Source organism: Aythya marila, assembly GCF_965140915.1.
Source record: "Aythya marila genome assembly, chromosome: 5".
NCBI classification, from domain to species: Eukaryota; Metazoa; Chordata; class Aves; order Anseriformes; family Anatidae; genus Aythya; species Aythya marila.
This window is the reverse complement of record NC_139046.1, coordinates 3,031,004-3,049,041: the sequence shown is the minus strand read 5'-3', so window position 1 is coordinate 3,049,041 and position 18,038 is coordinate 3,031,004. Positions and strand designations below refer to the sequence as shown.

Here is an 18,038-nt window from a genome sequence, read left to right as displayed (position 1 = left end):
CACGGCACACGGTGACACCCGTGACCACAGGGTGGTGGCACCCGCTGGGGGACACATCCCAGCGATGCTGCATCAACGGGCACCTCATCTTCATCACCACCATCATCGTCACCGTCATCTTCTGCAGGAAACCGGGTGTTAATTGGTGTTAATAGGGGCCAGCTCACCCCGCTGGAGCTGGGGCGCAGGCAGCACGGTGGAGGATGACCACGCTGTCACACCGCTGCCTGTCCCCTCCTGCAGGACCAGGGCTCCCCACGCAGGATGGGGACGGGGACACGGCCACAGGATGGCAGCAAATGCCACCGCTCGGCTGCCAGCAGCGGGCAGGGGACAGGGCAGGGGGACAGGGCTGGGGACCCCCCCCCCAGCCTCTCGTGCGCCCCGTCCCTCCGCCTTCCATCCCTTCTTCGATCCTCAAATCGCCACGAGCCAAGGGGATGCAAACAAGGGGCACTTTTATTGTCACCTCCGGCCGCACCGCACAAGGCGCCCGACAAACCTCCTCGTTACACAAATGACACGGCGCTGGGGTTTTGGGGCCGTTTCACTCGGGTTTGGCTTTCGCCACACAGTCACTGCGCTCTCGCGTCGCCCTGACAGGGGGATCCTTTCACAGAAAGGACTATGCAGCTCCTGCACGAGGACAGCTCGGTGTTGCCAAGGGACCAGCACCAACCTCAAAAGGCCACCGACAACCCCAAAACGCCCCATCCCACCCCACACAGCGGCCCCGGACCCGCGCGGCACCCTCTGCACCCCGCAGCCCCCGGGCACACGTTGGCCTCTCACCCCACACCTTGCTTGGTGCTGGGCTGCGTGCTTGGTGTTGGGTTTGGGGAGCTGCTCTGGTTCAGTTTTGGCTGTGGGATGAGGTAGGGAAAGGGACGGCGAGGCCTTGAGCTTGCCACTCTCCCCCCCCACGCTCCTCCATCACCAATTTGCGCGTTTCGTGCCCAAATGGTTCACGCTGCAGCCTCGCAGGGAAGGGGAAGAGGCCAGGGATGAATTTGGGGGATTTCCCGACCCCCTCAGCACACCGTAACCCACCCAGGGACGGTGGCTGTCTGTAGCAAACCCCAACACCCCAGCCCGGGATGCGGCGTCACAGCCATCCCTCGGCCTTTTGGGGTCCCCAAAAAGCGACGCAGGGCCCTGAGCCCCCACGCAGCATCCCACCGCTGCCTTGGGTGGGTTTTGGGGGGATTTCCACGGGGTCCCCAGCCTCCTGCTGGCATCCCTACATCGTTTTCCCATGACACACATCAGTCCCACCGTGCCCACCCCTCCCGCCCAGCTCCCCCGTAGCAATAACCCCGATTTTTTGGCACCGTGCCGACAGCTCCGCTCCGCTATTTTTTTTTTTTTTTTTGGTACCGATCCCCCCCCACTCCGAACATTTCTTAGAAAAATAAGATTGTGCTTATTTATAAAATATTTTTTTTTTTTTTAAGAAAAGTTTCCAGTTTTAAAAAAAAAAAAAGGCGGTAATATCAAAACAGGGTAAAACTTTGGCTGTCGACGGCTAAACTCTCGGTAAAAAGACCGCCCGAGAAGGCGTTGTGCTGCGAGGACGCGCTGCCCCGCTGCTTTCCCCTCCTTGCACCTTCCTTCCCGGGGATGCTCTCAGAAAAAAAAAACAAAAAAACGGGTGCCTTTTCCCAGCACGTGGCCACCGTCCTTTGGCAGAGCCGTTCGAAGCGTAAAAGCCTGAAGGGCGCAGGGAAAGCCGTGGTAAATCGGAGCTGAGACCGCGCCGGGAAAAGCCACGCTCCCGGCGCGGCTGCAGGCGCCTTCTCCTGGCTGGGAAAGTCTCTTAGTGCTTGGAAAAAAAAAACAAAAACAAACTGATTGTCTGTATGCTTCGTGAAAGGAAGGCGTATCCTTTGTACAAAAGGCATTTCAGCGCAGAAACAAACTGAAAACGGGTCTGTGGGATCCGGCCATATATAAACATACGTACTTGGATATATTTATATACGGGATTTCTAGCCGGGGAGCGTTATTGCAGCGTCGTCACGGGTGACCCATCCTTCTCCGTTCTCCTTTCCTTTGGGTTTTCTTGGGTGCAGTATTTTTGGTTTCTTTTTTTTTTTCTTTTTTCTTTAAATAAAGCTCCGTGAAGGCCTGAAGGCCCCGCTCGCCCCGCGTCCCCCAGCGGGACCGGGACCGAGCTCCAGCGCGTTTTTTTTTTTTTTTTTTTTTGGAAGATCTGGGTTCGGGCACTGTCCCTTCCCCGAGCAGGGACATCCCCGGCTGCTTATTGCTTCCCATACTGGCCTGGAGGGGATTTACATCTCTTTGGCTTGGCTTGGGCGCAGCAATCCGGTCTTTCCTTCCCAGCATCTCCTCGCCACCGAGCAGCAGCACGAAGGGAAGGGGCCGGGAGGGGAGAAAACCAAAATTTGCCCCGAGGCACTGAGGAAAACGGGGGCTGGCCAAGCGAGCTGTGCTCCTCCGAGGCCAACCAGGACTTTGTGCTCTGCACAAACCATTCCCAGAGGCAAAAGGCTGCCGGGGAGATGGTGGGGGGGGGGACGGGGACGGGGACACACAGCGGCCAGTCCCGGCCCCGCCGCGCTCAGACGACAAACTCCGGGACCTCGTCGTGGGTCAGGTCCAGCGAGAAGTATTTGCTGGTTCGTTTGACGGGGAAGCCCTCCTGGATGTTGAGGCACTGCTGGGCCAGGCAGCCGTGGCAGTAGAGGCCGTCCTCGGCCAGGCCGTGGCCGCAGCCGAAGGTGTAGCTCTGCGCCGTGTCCTGGCACAGGTCGGCCAGCTGCAAGAAGTCCTTCTGGTAGAGCCTGATGTCGTCCAGGCTCAGGCTGTGCCGGTCCGTCGAGGTTTTGGGTTTCCTGCACGCCGTCTGGGTGGAAGGAAGGGCGTCAGGAGCCGGGGTCCTCGGGGAAAGGGAGACCCAAACGTCCCCAGGAGAGGGGACGCGGGGCGAGGAGTGCCACGGGTGGCACCTACCTGGGGTAACGAGTCCGTGCTCTGCCCCCGCAGCTTCACCACCGTCTCCGAGGAGCTGGAGGTGGAGGAGCTGAGCTCCTTTACGATCAGCCCTGCGCCGGGGAGAGAGAGGAAGAGGAGGGTGTGAAGGTTATCTCGTGGCATTGCGGCTCCCTTGGGGTGCCCACCCCATTGCTTTGGGATGCACCCCCAGCTGGATGGCACCCCCAGGGCTCTGCACCCACAAAGCATCCCAAATCGGCACCCAAACGGCACCCAAAGCCGAAATGACTCCCAACAACCACCTCTGGCTCCGGCCAGGGCACCTCTGCCCTCGTTCCCGGCGGCCCCACAAGACTCCTGCCACCCCCTGCCCGCTGTCACAGGAGCTCGCTGCTCGGGTTTGTGCTTCCTTTCCACGTGCACCCCCCAAAAAAACTTAAAGCAAACCCTCCCCCAAGAAAACCCCACACCTTTCCGGGGCTTTTCGCATTTTCACCCGGCTGCACGTGCCCCATCCTCCCCTCCACCCACCGGGCACCCGAAAATTCCCAAGGGGACACTCGGGCTCAATTTTTTTTGTCCCACAGCAAGACAAACGTGGAAGAGGAAAGGCAGGGGAGGAGGGGACCAGCTGGTGTTACCTGAGTGCCCGTTGAATTTGCGCGACAGCAGCATGTCCTCGGTGATGTAGACGCACATATCGGGGCTCACCTCCAGCGCCAGCTCCCCCGCCTGCTCCAGCTCCCGGGGGTCGTCCACCAGCATCTCTATCTCTGCTCGGGGCAAGGGGGGGGGGATTTATGGGGACGGGTGAGCGAGGAGAAGCACCCCAAGAGCCCTCGAGGGTGGGGAACCGAGGCTCTGGGGTCGCTCACCCTCATCCTGGGAGTCCTCCTCCAGCCGGTCCTTGCCCCCGCTCTCCACGCCGGAGGTGTGGGAGCTGCCGTGGCTGGTCATGGAGCTGCAGGTCTTGAGCTTGCGGTGGACGCCGGCCTCCTCGGCCCCCGTCTCGCGGGGTTTGGGGTCGGCCTCGATGCCCGAGGTGTGGGAGCTGCTGTGGCTGGCCGTGGAGTGCCGCGACAGGCGCTTGTGCCGGAGGCTGCCGGCGCTGCTGCCGCTGGCCCGCGAGCGCTTCTCCAGCTGCTCCATGTCCAGGTCCAGGGTGTCGCTGATGTAGGACTCGCGGTACTGCTTCTTCTCTGCCAGGGTGGTACGGGGCACCCTGAGCCCCACAGGGCAACCCCAAGCCACCCACGGGATGACAAACCCAAACCCAAAGGGGTGGCGTGATGGGAGACAGCTCCGTCGGGGGCACGCGGGGCTGGGGGAGGTGGGTGAGGAGCTCTAAAGGTGCTGGGCGCTGCCTCCGGGGGGGAGGAGGAAGGAGAGGAAGAGAAGAAAAAGGAGGAGGAAGAGGAGGAAGATGGAGAGGAGGAAGGGGAAGGAGAAAGAGGAGGAGAAAGAGGAGGAGGGGGAGGAGGAAGATGGAGAGGAGGAAGGGGAAGAGGAGGAGGAGAAAGAAGAAGAAAGAGAAGGAGAAGAAAGAGGAGGAGGAGGGGAAGGAGGAAGAAAGGGAAGAAAAGGGGAAGGGGAAGGAGGAAGAAAAGGGGAAGGAGCAGGAGGAGGAAGGGGAAGAAGAAAGAAGGAGAAGGAAGAGGAGGAGGAAGGGAAAGAGGAAGAGGAGAAAAGGGAAGAAAAGGGGAAGGGGAAGAGGGGAAGGAGGAGGAGGAGGAGGAGGAGGAGGAGGAAGGAGAAGGAGAAGGAGAAGGAGAAGGAGAAGGAGAAGGAGAAGGAGAAGGAGAAGGAGAAGGAGAAGGAGAAGGAGAAGGAGAAGGAGAAGGAGAAGGAGAAGGAGAAGGAGAAGGAGAAGGAGAAGGAGAAGGAGAAGGAGAAGGAGAAGGAGAAGGAGAAGGAGAAGGAGAAGGAGAAGGAGAAGGAGAAGGAGAAGGAGAAGGAGAAGGAGGAGAAGGAGAAGGAGGAGAGGATTGTTTGTTTCCACAAGGGTCTTACGAGCTTGGGGAAGGGCCATGGGGCACTGGGAAGCGCCGTGCTGAGGCACTGGGAGGAACTGGGCCCTTGTGGAGCACAGCAGGGCTCGCACCCATCCCTCAGCACCCCGGGGATATCCACAGGCACCCACCCCAACCAGGAGAGGACTTTTGGCCACCCCCAGCCCGACTCTGGACCAGGACCAGGACCACCCTGACGCACCATCAAGGGGACCCATGGGGTCTCCTCCATCCCCAGGCTGGGCAGCGAGCCCGGCAGGGGCAGGGTTTGCAGGGCAGCCCCCCCGGCACCTACCCTCGTTCTCCTCCAGCTTGCGGACCTGGCGCAGCACGGGCTGCAGGTTCATGTAGAGCCGGTGGCTGCTGCTGAGCAGCTGCAGGAGGTGACGGGAGCGCAGCGGGCAGCCCGTGTAGTAGATGAGTTTCCTGGCCGAGGGCAGCCCATCGGGAAGGATCTCGAACTTCTTGCCCTGTGCACGAACCAGGGGAAGCTCAGCAAGGGTGGCACCGGCGTCCTGCACCCCAGCTGGAGCACCCCAAGTGAGCCAGCCCGGCACGCACGTGGCCCCGCACTCACCACGAACACCAATTTGCCCACGTTTGTCCAGGGGAAGTCGTAGAGCAGCTGCTTTTCCTCGTCGAGGTTCTGCAAGAAGAGGCGAAGCTGAGGAAATGAGGGCACGGGGAGCCCGCAGGGATGGAGCCCAGCCCTGGGCGCTGCCCGGCCCCATACCTGGAAGATCTGAATGCCCCTCGTGGTCAGCCCCAGCGTCAGGGAGGCTTCCACCTCCCTCTTGTCCTGGAAGGGAGAGAAATGAGAGGCTTTTAAATACACCATTTGCAGCTTTTTTAAGGCTGGGGCACTTCTGTGCCTGAGCACACCCAGCACCAGCACCACGCCGGTGACGGTGGCCACGCGGGTGGCCGCAGCTCGCCCACGCGCATCTCCCTGAAAGGCACAAATGGCTGGAAAAAAGGTAGTTTAAACCATTTTTCCAGCTCTTTTCAACAACGTGCCTCCTCGCCGTGCTCAGGCGCTCTCCATACGTGCCATGCCCCGGAGACAAACTTCTCCTCCCCACTTTCAGCGGGGGCTCTCACCTTGTAGAGCCTGTAGTAGTGCACGGCCACGTCGTCCAGCCGCACGGCCTCCTTGATGTACTTGAGGTGGGCCTCGGAGGCCGTCAGAGCGAACTGGTCCTTGTGCATGTTGGGGACGTGCTTCAGGATGTAATCCCGGCCCCTCTTGGCCACGACCTGTTTGAAGGCGAGGAGGGTGTCGAGGGGAGCGGGGGCGAGGCCAGGGGAAGAGGCAAAGCAGAGCAGCGCCTTCCATCCTAGAGACCTGCGAGCTCCCCATCCCTGTAGTGCTCAACTTCTGGTGGTAAGAATAGGATAAATACAGGGGCCAAACATTCCTCCTTGTAGGGTTTCCCACTGGGCACGGCCATGGGGCCGTCACTTTTCCCCAGCATGTATGAAAACCACGGAAACTGGTAGATTTGGGGCAAACCCAAGAAATTTTAGTCATCAATCAAAGCGGGCAGCAGTGCCTACACCTTTTATGTGATTTTCTATGATTCTGTGATTTATTTATCCTGCCACCCTGGCGTCCTGAGCAGTCCTGGCTGCGGGATGCCCTGGGCGGGCCACGGAGGGCACGTGAGGGTGGCCGGGCGGCGCGGCGCGAGGGGAAACCCCCCGTAGATGGCATCCCCGTAGCAAACACAGGAAAATCCCCTTCTGTGGCACCACCACGCTGACCCCGAGAGCTATTTGCAGCCCCAGCAGTTGTCACCGGTTATTAATAACCAGGACAAGGCTGGAGCCGAGGAGCCAGCAGCATCGCCCCTTCCCCTGAAACAAACCCCGAGCGGCGCAGAGAGCGGGCAGGAGGTGCCGCGGACACGGGCTATCCTTGTGGCAGGCAGCAGCGGGCTTACCCAGGCAGGGAAATAGGCTTCGGGCTCGAAGTACTTCCCGTAGTGCTTGCTGCGTTTGAAATCCCCCAGGTCGGCCTGCAGGGCGAAGGCGGTGAGCAGGAAGTAGGCTTCCTCGCGCAGCACGCACTGCGAGTGCAGCACCTGCTTCCGCAGGTGCCAGTAGTAGTAGTACCGCGCCGTCCGGTCGCTGCAGGGGGCGAGAGGGTTCGGGGAGGGGGTGCTGGGGAGCCGACGGCGGCACGAGGTCCACGCGGGCACCCCCTCGCAGCACCCCCAGTCGGCAGCTGGGAAATGAAAGCCGCTGCCACGGCACCGCCGCGCGGCCACCGGGTCCCGGCGCGGCACGGAGGTGGTTTAGGCCCTGCAGATGTCTTGTTTTTATGCTGAAAGGAGATGTCAAGATCCCTTCTGGCTTGCTGGAGAGGGATAAAATCCTAAATCGCAGCCCCCAACCCCAAAAATGGCTCCTTCATCACCAGGGGGGAGATGCGTCCCTGATAGTCCCTGCAGGGAGGTTTGGAGCGCGGGGTCCCTTGGCACACGAACAGATTTAGGGACAGGGACGGCAAAAAGGGGCGAGCTTTGGGTGCCTGCACACTCCTGAAAGAGGACACGCTATTTTGGGTTACTTTCATAAAAATCTGTAGGGTTTTTTTTGCAGGGTTTTGGCACTGCCCAGGCGCAGCCCGGTGCGCCACGAGCCCCCCCGCGCGCGGTTATCACCTTATCAGCCCTCACCTTATCAGCCTGCCGTTCTCCACGTAGTACTGCACTCGGAAGTGGATGATCATGGGGGGGCCGAACTGGTCGATCCCCTGAAACACAGAAGGCGTTCGGGGCTCCTACGGGGATCCCGTTTTCACGCTGTGACCCCCGGTCCCCGCTCCGGCACCCCCAGCACGAGGTCTGCCTTGGCGGTTCCCCTCCCCACCACCATGTTTTCCTCCCCAAATCTGCCTTATCCGAAAAAACAAAGGGGATTTGGGTTTAAAGAAGGTGGAGGTTGGGTTTGAGACCCCCAGAGGGTCTGCAGCCACTTTCCCCCATGCTGCTGTCCCTCTTCCATCCCTCCCTGTCCCCTTCGCCAGTCCCCGCAGCAGCACGGGAGCCTTCGCACCGAGCTCCCCGTGCAGGCTGCACTGAAAATGATGAAAAGGTGCTTTGGGAAAAGGAAAAAAAAATAAAAAAAAAGGAAACAAAAAATGAAACAAAAAAAGGGGAAAAAAAAAAAGGAAAAAAAAAAAAAAAAAGGATGTTTGATTTTAAATATGAAAAAAAAAAATTGAATTTCAGCTGAAATTCTGCTGAAATATGGGGAAATGAGAGAGGAAAAAAACCACTGGGGAAAAAATTAATGTAGAGGACAGGTCCACAGCTGGGGCACGTGGTGGCACGGGGGTGACGGCCACCAAGCCCCCTCGGGGTTTGCACGCTCCCCCTCCTCCCCCCCGCCCCAAAACGCGTTCCTCCCCCCCGCCCCCCGCAGCTGCGCAGGGACAGTGACCTGCGCCGGGGACAGAGGTGGCCTTAGTGCCGTCATCTCTCCATGCAACACCTCACCGCTGACCTTGCTGGCCTCCTTCTTCCACTCCTTGGGGCAGTACTTGTAGAGTTTCTGGGCCAGGTCCATGTACACGTGCTCATTGTCTGCCGGGGGGTTGGGGACAGGGGTGAGAGTGGCCGGCGCGTCCACGCGCCCAAACGGCACCGGGGACGGGCACCGGGGAGGGTGGGACAGCCCCAGACTTACTCTGGATGACGCTGAGCCCGAAGAGGTGGCAGTCCTTCAGCCTCAGGAGGTCGCACACCTGCACGAGGAGCTCGTGGCACAAGATCTTCACCTGTGGATGCACGCACGAGCCCCGTCGCACCGGCACCGAAACCCTGCCGTGGCCCCCGGCGCGCTCACCGGGGGGGGGTCTGGGTCTTTTCCACGGGGACAAAATCCCCCCCCCAAATATGTGGGATACGCGCAGCTGGGGCAGCTTGAGTGCAGGTGGTGCAAGCAGCCTGCTTTGGGGGCAGAAAGTGGAATATCGGGTGGCGCTGAGTAAAAAAATAAATCAGCAGAGCGTGGGAATTTCACGGCCAGCAGCCAACGAAAAGCTCAGCAAGCGGCGCACGGAACGAAGAAGCAGCAGGAGAGCGTAAAGCACCTTCAAGGGGAACAACCCATGGGGGTCTCAGCAGCGAGGAGAGGGCAGGGGGGGCTCGAAATGAGAAGCAGAAGTGAGAGGAGAGCTGGCAAAAGAGGCGCGGGGCGACGCCAGCGGCCGTGCTCAGCGGGAACAGGGGGGGGTCCCCAATCCGCCGCCGCCTTACGTTGATGATGATGTTGAGGGAGTCGTCGTTGGGGAGGAAGATGCACACGCTGCGGCGGTCCTGCATGACTCGGTTGTTGTGGAAGGGCAGCTTGTTCATCGTGGGCCGGGCTCTCCCTCGCCGAGCGGCCGGGCTGGGGCTGGGGGCAGGCGGCGGGCACCTCACCGGCGAGCCGGGGCGGCCTCGGTCCCCGCGGGCGCCATCCCTGTGGGACATGGGATCAGTGAGCCCTGCACCAAATTCCCTGTCCTGTGCCTTATGATGAGCTCCCCAGGAGGCCCCCACCATCATATCCCCTCCCATTAAGCTGGTGTCCCCCCCCCCAAGAGGTGGCAGGGGACACCCGAGCGTGCCCCGCCGTGGTTTGGGCAGCGTGGGGTCTCAGCCCAGCCCTAAAAGCCTGAAGCAGCGGGTTTCTTCTCCCGGCTACAGTTTTGGAAAAACCTCCGAAGAGGCTTTCCGGGCATCGCAGCCATCATAAAAAACTCTTTGTGCTGGGAACAAACCAGGCTGGCCCGCCGCGGCGCTGCCTCGCGGGAGGTTTCGCGGCGAGCTGCAGAAAGCCCCAGATCAGTGGGGGCTGGATTTAGGATCTGTGCCCCCCCCCAGCAGCCCCGTGCCCCTCCAGCACCGCCCCAATTTCTTGCAGGGCTCAGACAAACCCTGCAAGAGCCCCACGGGATGCACGGGGCAGCCAGCAGCCCTCGCCCCCTGCCCGCTCATCCCCTGCGTTCGCCTGAGTCGGGACCGGGGCCAAGACAAACCCGTCCCAGCACCAACCACAGGCAACTGGGTTTTATCCTATTTTCAAGGGCAAATATTCCTTAAGCACTCTTCATCCCACAGCTGTCCCCGGGGACGCAAACGCCGGCGTGAAACAATGAGCAGGGATCTTTAAAACCCCAGCTAGCTCGCTGCTTTTCCTAACCAGCAGCTCTGCGCTGGCACCGAGGACACGACAGCGTCTCCCTCTGCACCAAGTATTAGCCTTGCTCTAAACAAAAACACGCCTGGCTTCCAAAAACAGTTCCACTCGGAGATTTTTACAGCGGAGGAAGAAGTGCCCCGAGGTGACTTGGCGCTAGGTGGTTGCTGGCGGTGAGGGCGAGTTGGGAAACCCAGAGGTGAAGCTCTTCTGCCACGGAGGGTCCAGCCCAGCGAGGTGTTGTGTGGCTGTGCAACGTGGCCGTGCATTAAATCCGTGCACCAGAGCAGTGCAACGGGGCCGTGCATTGCACACTTGAATTGTGCCCATGCGTCGTGGCCGGGCACTGCACCCGTGCCACCGCACCCGTGCCTCTGTGCACCGTGCCCGTGCCCGGACACGCTCGATCCCGACTCGAAGCAAGCAGCCCAGCTGCCAGGCTGCTTTCGGGGTTCATTAAAAATCACAGCAGGGAAGGAAACGGGGCTGAAGGCATTTGGTGAGCGTCCCCAACAGCGGGGAGGGCGCCGTGCCCCAGGGGCAGGCGCTGCACGGCGCCCTCGGCACCCCGCTGCCACCCATGGGTGCCCCACAGCCCCCGAGCATCCTCCTGCTGCAGCCACAGCACAGAATATTTTTGACTTTCCGGGTAGAAATAAGCGGGTCCTTCCTCCAGCCGGGCTGCTGGCAGCCGGCCCAGCCCCGAGGAAGAAGGCTGAAGAGCTCCTGGAAATGAAACCACATCTTCGGGGCCCTGGCAAAACCGCCCGTGCCCCGGGAGCGACGCCAGGCCATACACTCACTCCTCGCCCTGCAGGGCACTGCCTGCGAGAGCAGGCAAAACGCTGGAGGAAAAAAAAAACAACACGCATTTCTGTGTTTGTAGAGGAAATGCTCCAGATCCTCCTGCTGAACGCTGTCTCCCTGTGTCGGGGCAGCTTTACGACCCCCCCCAGCTGCCGGAGCTTCCCCAGGGTGTCCGCAAGCTGGGTGAGAGGCACCCATCGGGCACCCCGAGCCCTTCCCGGGTGAGCTGTCCCCCCACAGAGCTAAGGGCATTATTTTGGGGCAGCTGCTGCCCCTTCCCACGAGGTCAGCTCGCATTCCCTGTGCTGCTCCGGCGCGCCGAGACAGCCGCGGGCTGGGCGCTGCGCTCGGCTGTCTCCCCAAAAATACCCGCCGGCGCTGGGTGGAAAGGCTTAAAAAAAAAAGGAAAATAACCCGGTAAGTGCTGCTGTTGGCTAACCGTGAGCCGGGGGCAAACTCGGTCTATCTGTGGTCGCTGTTAAGATTCCCAGCAAACAGGTATTTTTCTCCCCGTGTGCCCAAACAAGCGCTGACACGAGCCCCGAACACGCACGGCTCCGGGCTGGGAACGGCAAGAGGAGATTGCAGCAAGGGAGCTCTGCTCGGATCCCGCGATTTTCCAGCAAGAGCTGCCCCTGTGCACGCAGAGACCCCCAGCAAACCTTCCCCACGTGCGATTTGGCAAGGTGTGGTAGAGCCAAGCGGTGCTGGCACCCGTGCAGGGTTTGGGCATGGAGCAGCCCCATGGTGCCGGCACTCGTGGCTCTCCCAGCCACGGCGCAGCTAGAACGGCACGCTGGTGGTTTTCCTGCTAAAGGGAGCTCGGGCAAAAAGCATTAAAACATCACGGGAAGGCACTGCAGACACCACATCAGCCTCCCTGCGCTCCAGGACTCCGGGGGGCAGGGAGAAAATTCCTCGATCCGTTGTGCTTGCCCCGGTGCCGCGGGACGAACGCTTTTACAGAGCTGCCCTGGAAGGAAAACGTTGTGCAATAAAGCCCAGAAAGCAGCTCCCAACATCCCTGCTACCCAGGCACGCGCCGTGTGGAACCCGTGCGGGTCCTGCACGCACGGCTACGGGCACGCGAGGGCTCTGGCAGCGGGGGAGCAGCTTGCCAGGCTCTCACAGCCAGCAGCAATTCTGGTCCCGTTCCAGCGCCGGGGATTTGCATAGCCTGAACTCCGTGGCCGAGGTGGGTTTTTGCTTCCCTAAAGCCGGCACACAGCTCCTTGCCGTGCCAAACGAGGCTGCTCTGCACGTGCATCGGACCCAGAGGACGTGGCTGGCTCTCGGGTTGTGATATTTCTGTGATTTTGGCTCTGGGGATGCCCGAGGACGGGTGTCACGGTGCTGGCGGGTGGCACCGGTCACCAACGAGTCCCTCCTGCTGCCACCAAGGCGGGGAGAAGCAGCACAGCACAAGGCACACGCTGAAAGCACGTCCCTTAACAGCATCCCTCGAGCCCGTCACGTTTATATTTGACCAATTTCCTTTTTTTTTTTCCCTGTAAATTCTGTCCTATCAGCCGTCCAAGCCGGCCGCCGGTCCCCGGCTTTTGTTTGGGTGCGCTGGGGAGCCACAATAGCAGCGCATTAAGGGATTATGCAAGGGTTGATCGGCGCAGGGAGAGGAAAGGCAGAACAAAGTGCAGAGCTGGATGGGAAGATGAATTCACGGGGCAGGAATTTCTTGTTTGGAAGAGCCGAGAGTCGGTTCTACCCCACATCACAGGGCGCAGGTATGCGCAAGCTGTTATTACAAGTTTGGAGGCTGTCACTTAGCGCAGCTTCGGCGAACCCAAAAGCGAGATTAATTCGCGCTTGCGGTCACCCCGTAATTAAAATTGTCTCCAATTCCTCCTGAACTCAACAGTTTCCTCATAACGAACTGAGGCAGATGAAAGAGACCTGCACTGGGAAAAAGGACCGGGTTATAAATATTCCATTACTTCATCCCCCACAAAGCTGTCGGGGTGCTGGGGACTCGGCCGGGGCAGCACCGGGGTCCCCGCGGCCACCGGCGTGCAGCAGCTCTGGGGACACCCGGGTACGGCCACCAAGGGCTGGGACACGAGCACAATCCCAAAAACGGGGACGCTGCAGCCGGGGCAAGCCGAGGGGCTCAGGAAATTGAGCCGGGGGCTCAGGAAATTGCTCCCTGTGCCATGCAAAATGTCCAATCCAGCCTGGGAGCACGGAGTTTCCCAGCTGTGCGTTACCCGTGCGCAGCACAGCAATTCCTCCTGCCTTCGCTGCCTTCTTTTGGGCTCGGTGCTCCACAAACTAAAACCAGCAGCGGAGGCGCTCAGGAGACGGATCTCGGCAGGCTCCGGCCGCCAGCTCCTGCTTTTTGCTTTTTTTTTTTTTTTTTTTAATTTTATTTTCTTCTCTGTTTTCCTTTCCTGTTTCACGAACCAGCCCCTTCCATTTTATTTCCTTCTGGAAAACTTCACCACCGGCCTCTGGGATTCCAGCAACGCCTGCCGACAGCTCCCAGATGCGGCACCACCGGGTCGGGGGGGCTTTATCCATGCTCCCCCCCTGGCTGCTGCAGATGTCCGAGCCCTGAAGGAAGCTGGCGGTGATGATCCATCGGGACAGCTCACCAGGGGCAAGGCCGGGGCTGCACGCACGCATCCGGCCAAGCTGGTGTCCTGCAGCTCTGCCCGGTTTGGGAGGGCTGGAAACGAGGAGGTGCCCCCACGCCGGGATGGCCACGCAGCCCACGCCTCCCCGCTGGCGCTGGGAAGCAGCTCTCCCTCCTGCAGCATCCAGCTGGGGCACTTGGGCTTCCTTCCATTGATTTTTCAGCCTCCCAAAGCCGGGTTTGGCCCAGCCACCTCCACCCCCGTCCCGTGGCGGTGCCCAAAATCGCACCGCGAGGCGCCCAGACCGCTCGGAGGCCGGAGAGGAGGCGCACGGCTCGAGGCGGGCTGGAGGCCGGCTGGCACACGGCTGGAAGCAATTATCCCCCGCGGCAGCGCCGGGAGGAGGAGGAGGAGGAGAAGGAGGAGGAGGAGGAGGAGGAGGAGACGCGGCGCTGCTCTGCTTGCTGCGGGTTATTCGAGGAGAGGCAGGGGAACAGACGGGGCTTTGTGCGCCCCGGCCAGACGGGACCCCGGCGCGGGCACCCCGAGACCCTGAGCAGTGCTTTCATCCTGTTACACCCCCACCCCACGCTTTCCGGGGCTTTGTGAAACTTCCCCCAGCCCCACGGCAGGGTTTTTTGGAGCACGGGTCCCAGGATGGCAGCAGCTGCCCCAAAGGATGCCCGGGGATGGGAAGCAGCGCTGCCCGCTCCGTCCATGGGGTTAGCCCGAGCAGTATCCAAAAATCCTCGGGGGTTTGGCCCTAGGTTTGGCTGTAGGATCTGCTCTCCAGCCACAAGGCAAGGAGCAGAGCAACCTCCCCGCAGCCAGCTTGGCCTCCCCGTGCCGGAAAGAGACATTTCCAAACCATGAAAGCCCCTGTTAAAAAAAAAAAACACCAACTCCAGGGCAGCGTCCTGCCTGCGTGATGCCCCGACCCCAGGAAAAAGTCCCCCTTCCCAAGGAAAAGGGCTTTTGGGAGGGCTCGGAAGATTTTTGTGCAAAAACCCCTTTTGGGAGCCCCATCCCATGGCCGTGCTCCCGGGCAGGAGCCGCGCTGCCACGGCCCAGCTGGGGCTCAGCGCCCAAACCGGTCCCCGCTCCGGGTGCACGTGGATAAAGCCCCAAACCCAAAGCCTCCATCCTACTTATTGTAGCCCCGGGACAGGGGAGATTTCCCAGGAGAGAAGGAGACGGCTTCAAAACCGCACGTGGGGAAGCGCTGCCCTGCCCCGGGTCCGCAGCGAGGTGCAAAGCACGTGGGGTGGGTGCTGAACCCAGCCACAACCCCACGGGATGCCGGCGGGCTCCCCAAATTCAGCCCCACTGGGTGGCTCCCAGCATCGCTTCCCGAAGAGCACGCATGCCAGGCACCAAGCCCGCAGCTCCATTTTGCACAAAACCAGCCCCATTTCATGCCGAAACGCACACAGCAGCGCCTTGAACCTTCAGGTCCCCATCTGCGCCCTCCGAAGTCCGCGGCACCTTTGCCTCCGGCTCCGGATTGGGGCAAATGAAGCCAAAGTTATTATTTTGGGGATCCTCAGGACTGGAGGGGAAGAGCAGAGACGCCCTGGCTGGGCAGCCCACGAGCGAGCAGCGTGGTCTCTGCGAGCGGCCGGGCAGCTCCACGCTCCAAATCGCCCCGGGCAGCCCCAAAAGCAGCAGGGCTGGGGGAGCCACCCCGCACCTCCCCGGCTCCCCTTCCCCGGCAGCGCTGGGGAGAGCCTTCTGCCTTTGGAAAATATCATAAGCCTGCTTTTCAGAGAGGCAAAGAAAAAAAAAAATAAAAGCATAAAACTAAATTAACAACCAGGCAGATATTTTAACCACAACCATAATTTGTATATTCCATCTGGAGTCCACAGCGCTGCCTTTCTTTTTTTTTTTTTTTATTTTCTTTTTTTTTTTTTTTAGCAGGAGGGAGCTGACATCATCTTAATTTGAAATTCGCATTTATTTTTACATCTGGTCTGAATTAATCCTTTTCAGTGTACTGACTTTCATGTAATGGAATAATTGCTTACAGATTCTGGGTTTAAAGAGCCTGAATAAACCGAGTTTAAAAAAAGAACCCCTTTGCAAACTGATAGTAAAAAGCCTCTAACCTATAACCAAATCCCAATCTGCCTTCGGGACTCGGAGTTTTAAACGAAACAACGTCGCTTTCAGGCAACAGAGACCAAATCCATCCACGCTCTGTCTAAGAATTAGGGAGTGCGAGCAAGCCTGGTGGAAAAACACCGACACAAACCAGCCCAGGAACCGCGCAGAGCAGGAACCCTCGGCGCGCAATCAGCGCGGCTGGAACCGTTCTGGAAAAGCTGAGCTTGGCTTCGAGCGAAAAACACCCTCATGACCAGAAAACGCCTCAGCCACGAGCAGAAAAAAAGCTGATTTGGGACTGCGAGGTGACAGCGAAGGCACCCTCCTGCGAGGTGACAGCGGTGGCATGTCCTGGGGATGCCGCGGTGGCAGCAGCAGGGAAAGGTACTCCTCGTGGGAACGCTAGTCCCTATGGGGCCACCAGCTCGTTTAGGGCCTCGTTAAGGGGCTGTATGGGTTTATCCTCATGGATGGGGGTTCACATCCCCAGTGGGAAGCATGGCACTGAGCCATAGTGGTGCTATCGGGTGCGCTGGGTGCCACCCAGCTCCGTGCCATGGCACCCCCGTGTCCCCACCCGCCCCGGTGACCCTCTGGCCACGCAGCCTCCCCTGGGACTGAGCGGGTCCTGGGGTGAGGGCACCCACAGGCAGGGGCACCCATGGGTGAGCGGCACCCAGAGGCCAAGATCCATGGCCAAGAGGCCCCACGGTGAGGGTACCAACGGCACCCATGGGTGCTGGGTCCCATGGGGAAGTGTAACCCACAGACAAGGGGAGGGGACCGGGTGAGGATGGGACCCCCGGGTGATGGGACCCATGGGTGACCGTGACCCCTGGGCGATGGGACCCATGGGTGACTGCGACCCCTGGGCGATGGGACCCACGGGTGAGGGGACCCCCAGGCAAGCACAGCCCACGGGCGAGCGTGACCCAGGGGCAGGGGGTGCCACGGATGGGCAGGACCCAGGGCCGAGCACAGCCCCGGGCGAGGGGTCCCGGGGGCCGGGCGGAGGAGCGGAGAGGAGCGGAGCGGGGCGGGCGGGGGGTTGGCGGAGCAGCCCCGCCGCTGTTAAATTTCAACTCCCTGCGACCGGCCAGAGGAAATGACTCGCATTCCTGGAAAATGAAGCCACTTGCAGCTCTCCGGCACCAACTCGGCCCCCAAGCGCAACAAGCCGCCGCGCCGGCCCCCGCCGCCCCCAAACGCCCCCCACGGCCACCCGAGCCCACCCGGGGCACCTCAGGGGGTTGCACCGGGGTTGGGAGAGCGGCGGATGGACCGTGCCGAGCCGTGCCGAGCCGTGCCCGTGCCCGGCCGAGCCGTGCCAAAGCGTGCCCGAGCCGTGCGCGCGGTGCGGGGCGCACGGGTGCGCACCTACCTGCGGCTCCGGGGACCGCGCTGCCGAGCCGAGCCGTGCCGTGCCGAGCCGTGCCGAGCCGTGCGGAGCCGTGCCGAGCCGTGCCCAGCCCAGCCCAGCCCAGCCCGACGCCCCCGCCCCTTCCCCAGCCGCACCGCCCCGAGCGCCACCGGCGCCGCCTCCCTCCAGCCTCGGCGAGGGGCCGGGGCCGGCCCGGGGGCAGCGGGCAGCCCCCGGGGGGAGCGCGGAGAGGGGCCGGGAGGGGACGGAGGGCACCGGGGAGGGGGTCCAGGGGTGGTCCTGGGGGAGCTGAGCTGCCTGCGGGGTGCTGATAGCCGCAGGGAGCGGGCAGCCCCTGGGGGGAGCCGGGAGGGAGCCGGGCATCCCCCCGGGGGCACCGGCATCGCCTGGCCTCTGCGGGGGGAGCCGAGCACCCCCTGAGCCAGCCCTGCGGTCCCCAGCTCCATCCCGAGGCTGCCCCTTGGGAGCAGAAGCCCCAGGCTCTGCCTGTGCCCCATCACATCACTCATCCTTCCCCCCCCTCTTAAAAACTCGTGGTGCCTGGGCCGCTGCTATGCCACCGAGAAATAACCCCCAGAAAGCTTTCCCCCAAAGCCCCAATGTCTCATAAACCTCCCCAAAAAATCCCCAAAGCCCCCAGGTTTTCCCACAGCCCCAGCCAGCCGTGGAGGAGCCGCTGCCACCCCTCAGCGTGCGGTGCCTGGGGCTCTGAGCACCCCCCCGGCCGTGCCAGCGACCCCCTAGGCCTGCCCTCAGGAACCAAACCGAGCCAGAATTGGGGCCGGATCCTGCTCCTACAAAATCCTCCCCTAATGTCCTGGCAGCAGGACCACGGGGGGGTCAGGCTGGCTTTTGTGACGGCCCAAGGGTGCCCGTAAGGGGTGCCCCGTGCCCGTAAGGCAGCCGACGCGCACACGGGGCCGGGCTCCATCATTGACCCGGGCCAGGAATAGCAGCAGCAGCGCCATAAATTAGGGGCAAAGCATCTTCCGCGGCGCT

At 61.3% G+C, this 18,038-nt stretch overlaps 1 protein-coding gene across 2 annotated transcripts; it reads right to left on the bottom strand.

The window, feature by feature from the left end:
* Nucleotides 1-447: 447 nt before the first annotated feature.
* FRMD6 (FERM domain containing 6) lies at nucleotides 448-17,119 on the bottom strand. Of its 2 annotated transcripts, none has more exons than XM_082761710.1 (14): nucleotides 17,040-17,119; nucleotides 9,230-9,434; nucleotides 8,658-8,748; nucleotides 8,412-8,554; nucleotides 7,646-7,722; nucleotides 6,908-7,094; nucleotides 6,066-6,221; nucleotides 5,698-5,763; nucleotides 5,542-5,610; nucleotides 5,260-5,434; nucleotides 3,831-4,154; nucleotides 3,597-3,728; nucleotides 2,974-3,065; nucleotides 448-2,866 (listed from the first exon to the last, which is right to left on the bottom strand). In XM_082761710.1, the coding sequence occupies exons 2-14, from the start codon at nucleotides 9,326-9,328 to the stop codon at nucleotides 2,582-2,584; spliced, it is 1,896 nt and encodes a 631-aa protein (XP_082617836.1). In that variant the 5' UTR covers nucleotides 9,329-9,434; nucleotides 17,040-17,119; the 3' UTR covers nucleotides 448-2,581. The 2 variants fall into 2 exon arrangements, with proteins under 2 accessions (XP_082617836.1, XP_082617837.1); XM_082761711.1 differs by having other exon boundaries at nucleotides 8,475-8,554.
* Between the last annotated feature and the right edge of the window lie 919 nt (nucleotides 17,120-18,038).

What these genes read in the sequence shown, in the direction of transcription:
- FRMD6 (XM_082761710.1), bottom strand. Translation starts at nt 9,328, where the DNA reads ATGAACAAGCTGCCCTTCCACAACAACCGAGTCATGCAGGACCGCCGC. An exon ending in CACCTCTGTCCCCGGCGCAG is followed by an intron (nt 7,723 to 8,411) that starts GTCACTGTCCCT and finishes TCTGTGTTTCAG; the next exon opens with GGGATCGACCAGTTCGGCCC. An exon ending in TGGGCAAATTGGTGTTCGTG is followed by an intron (nt 5,435 to 5,541) that starts GTGAGTGCGGGG and finishes GTTCGTGCACAG; the next exon opens with GGCAAGAAGTTCGAGATCCT.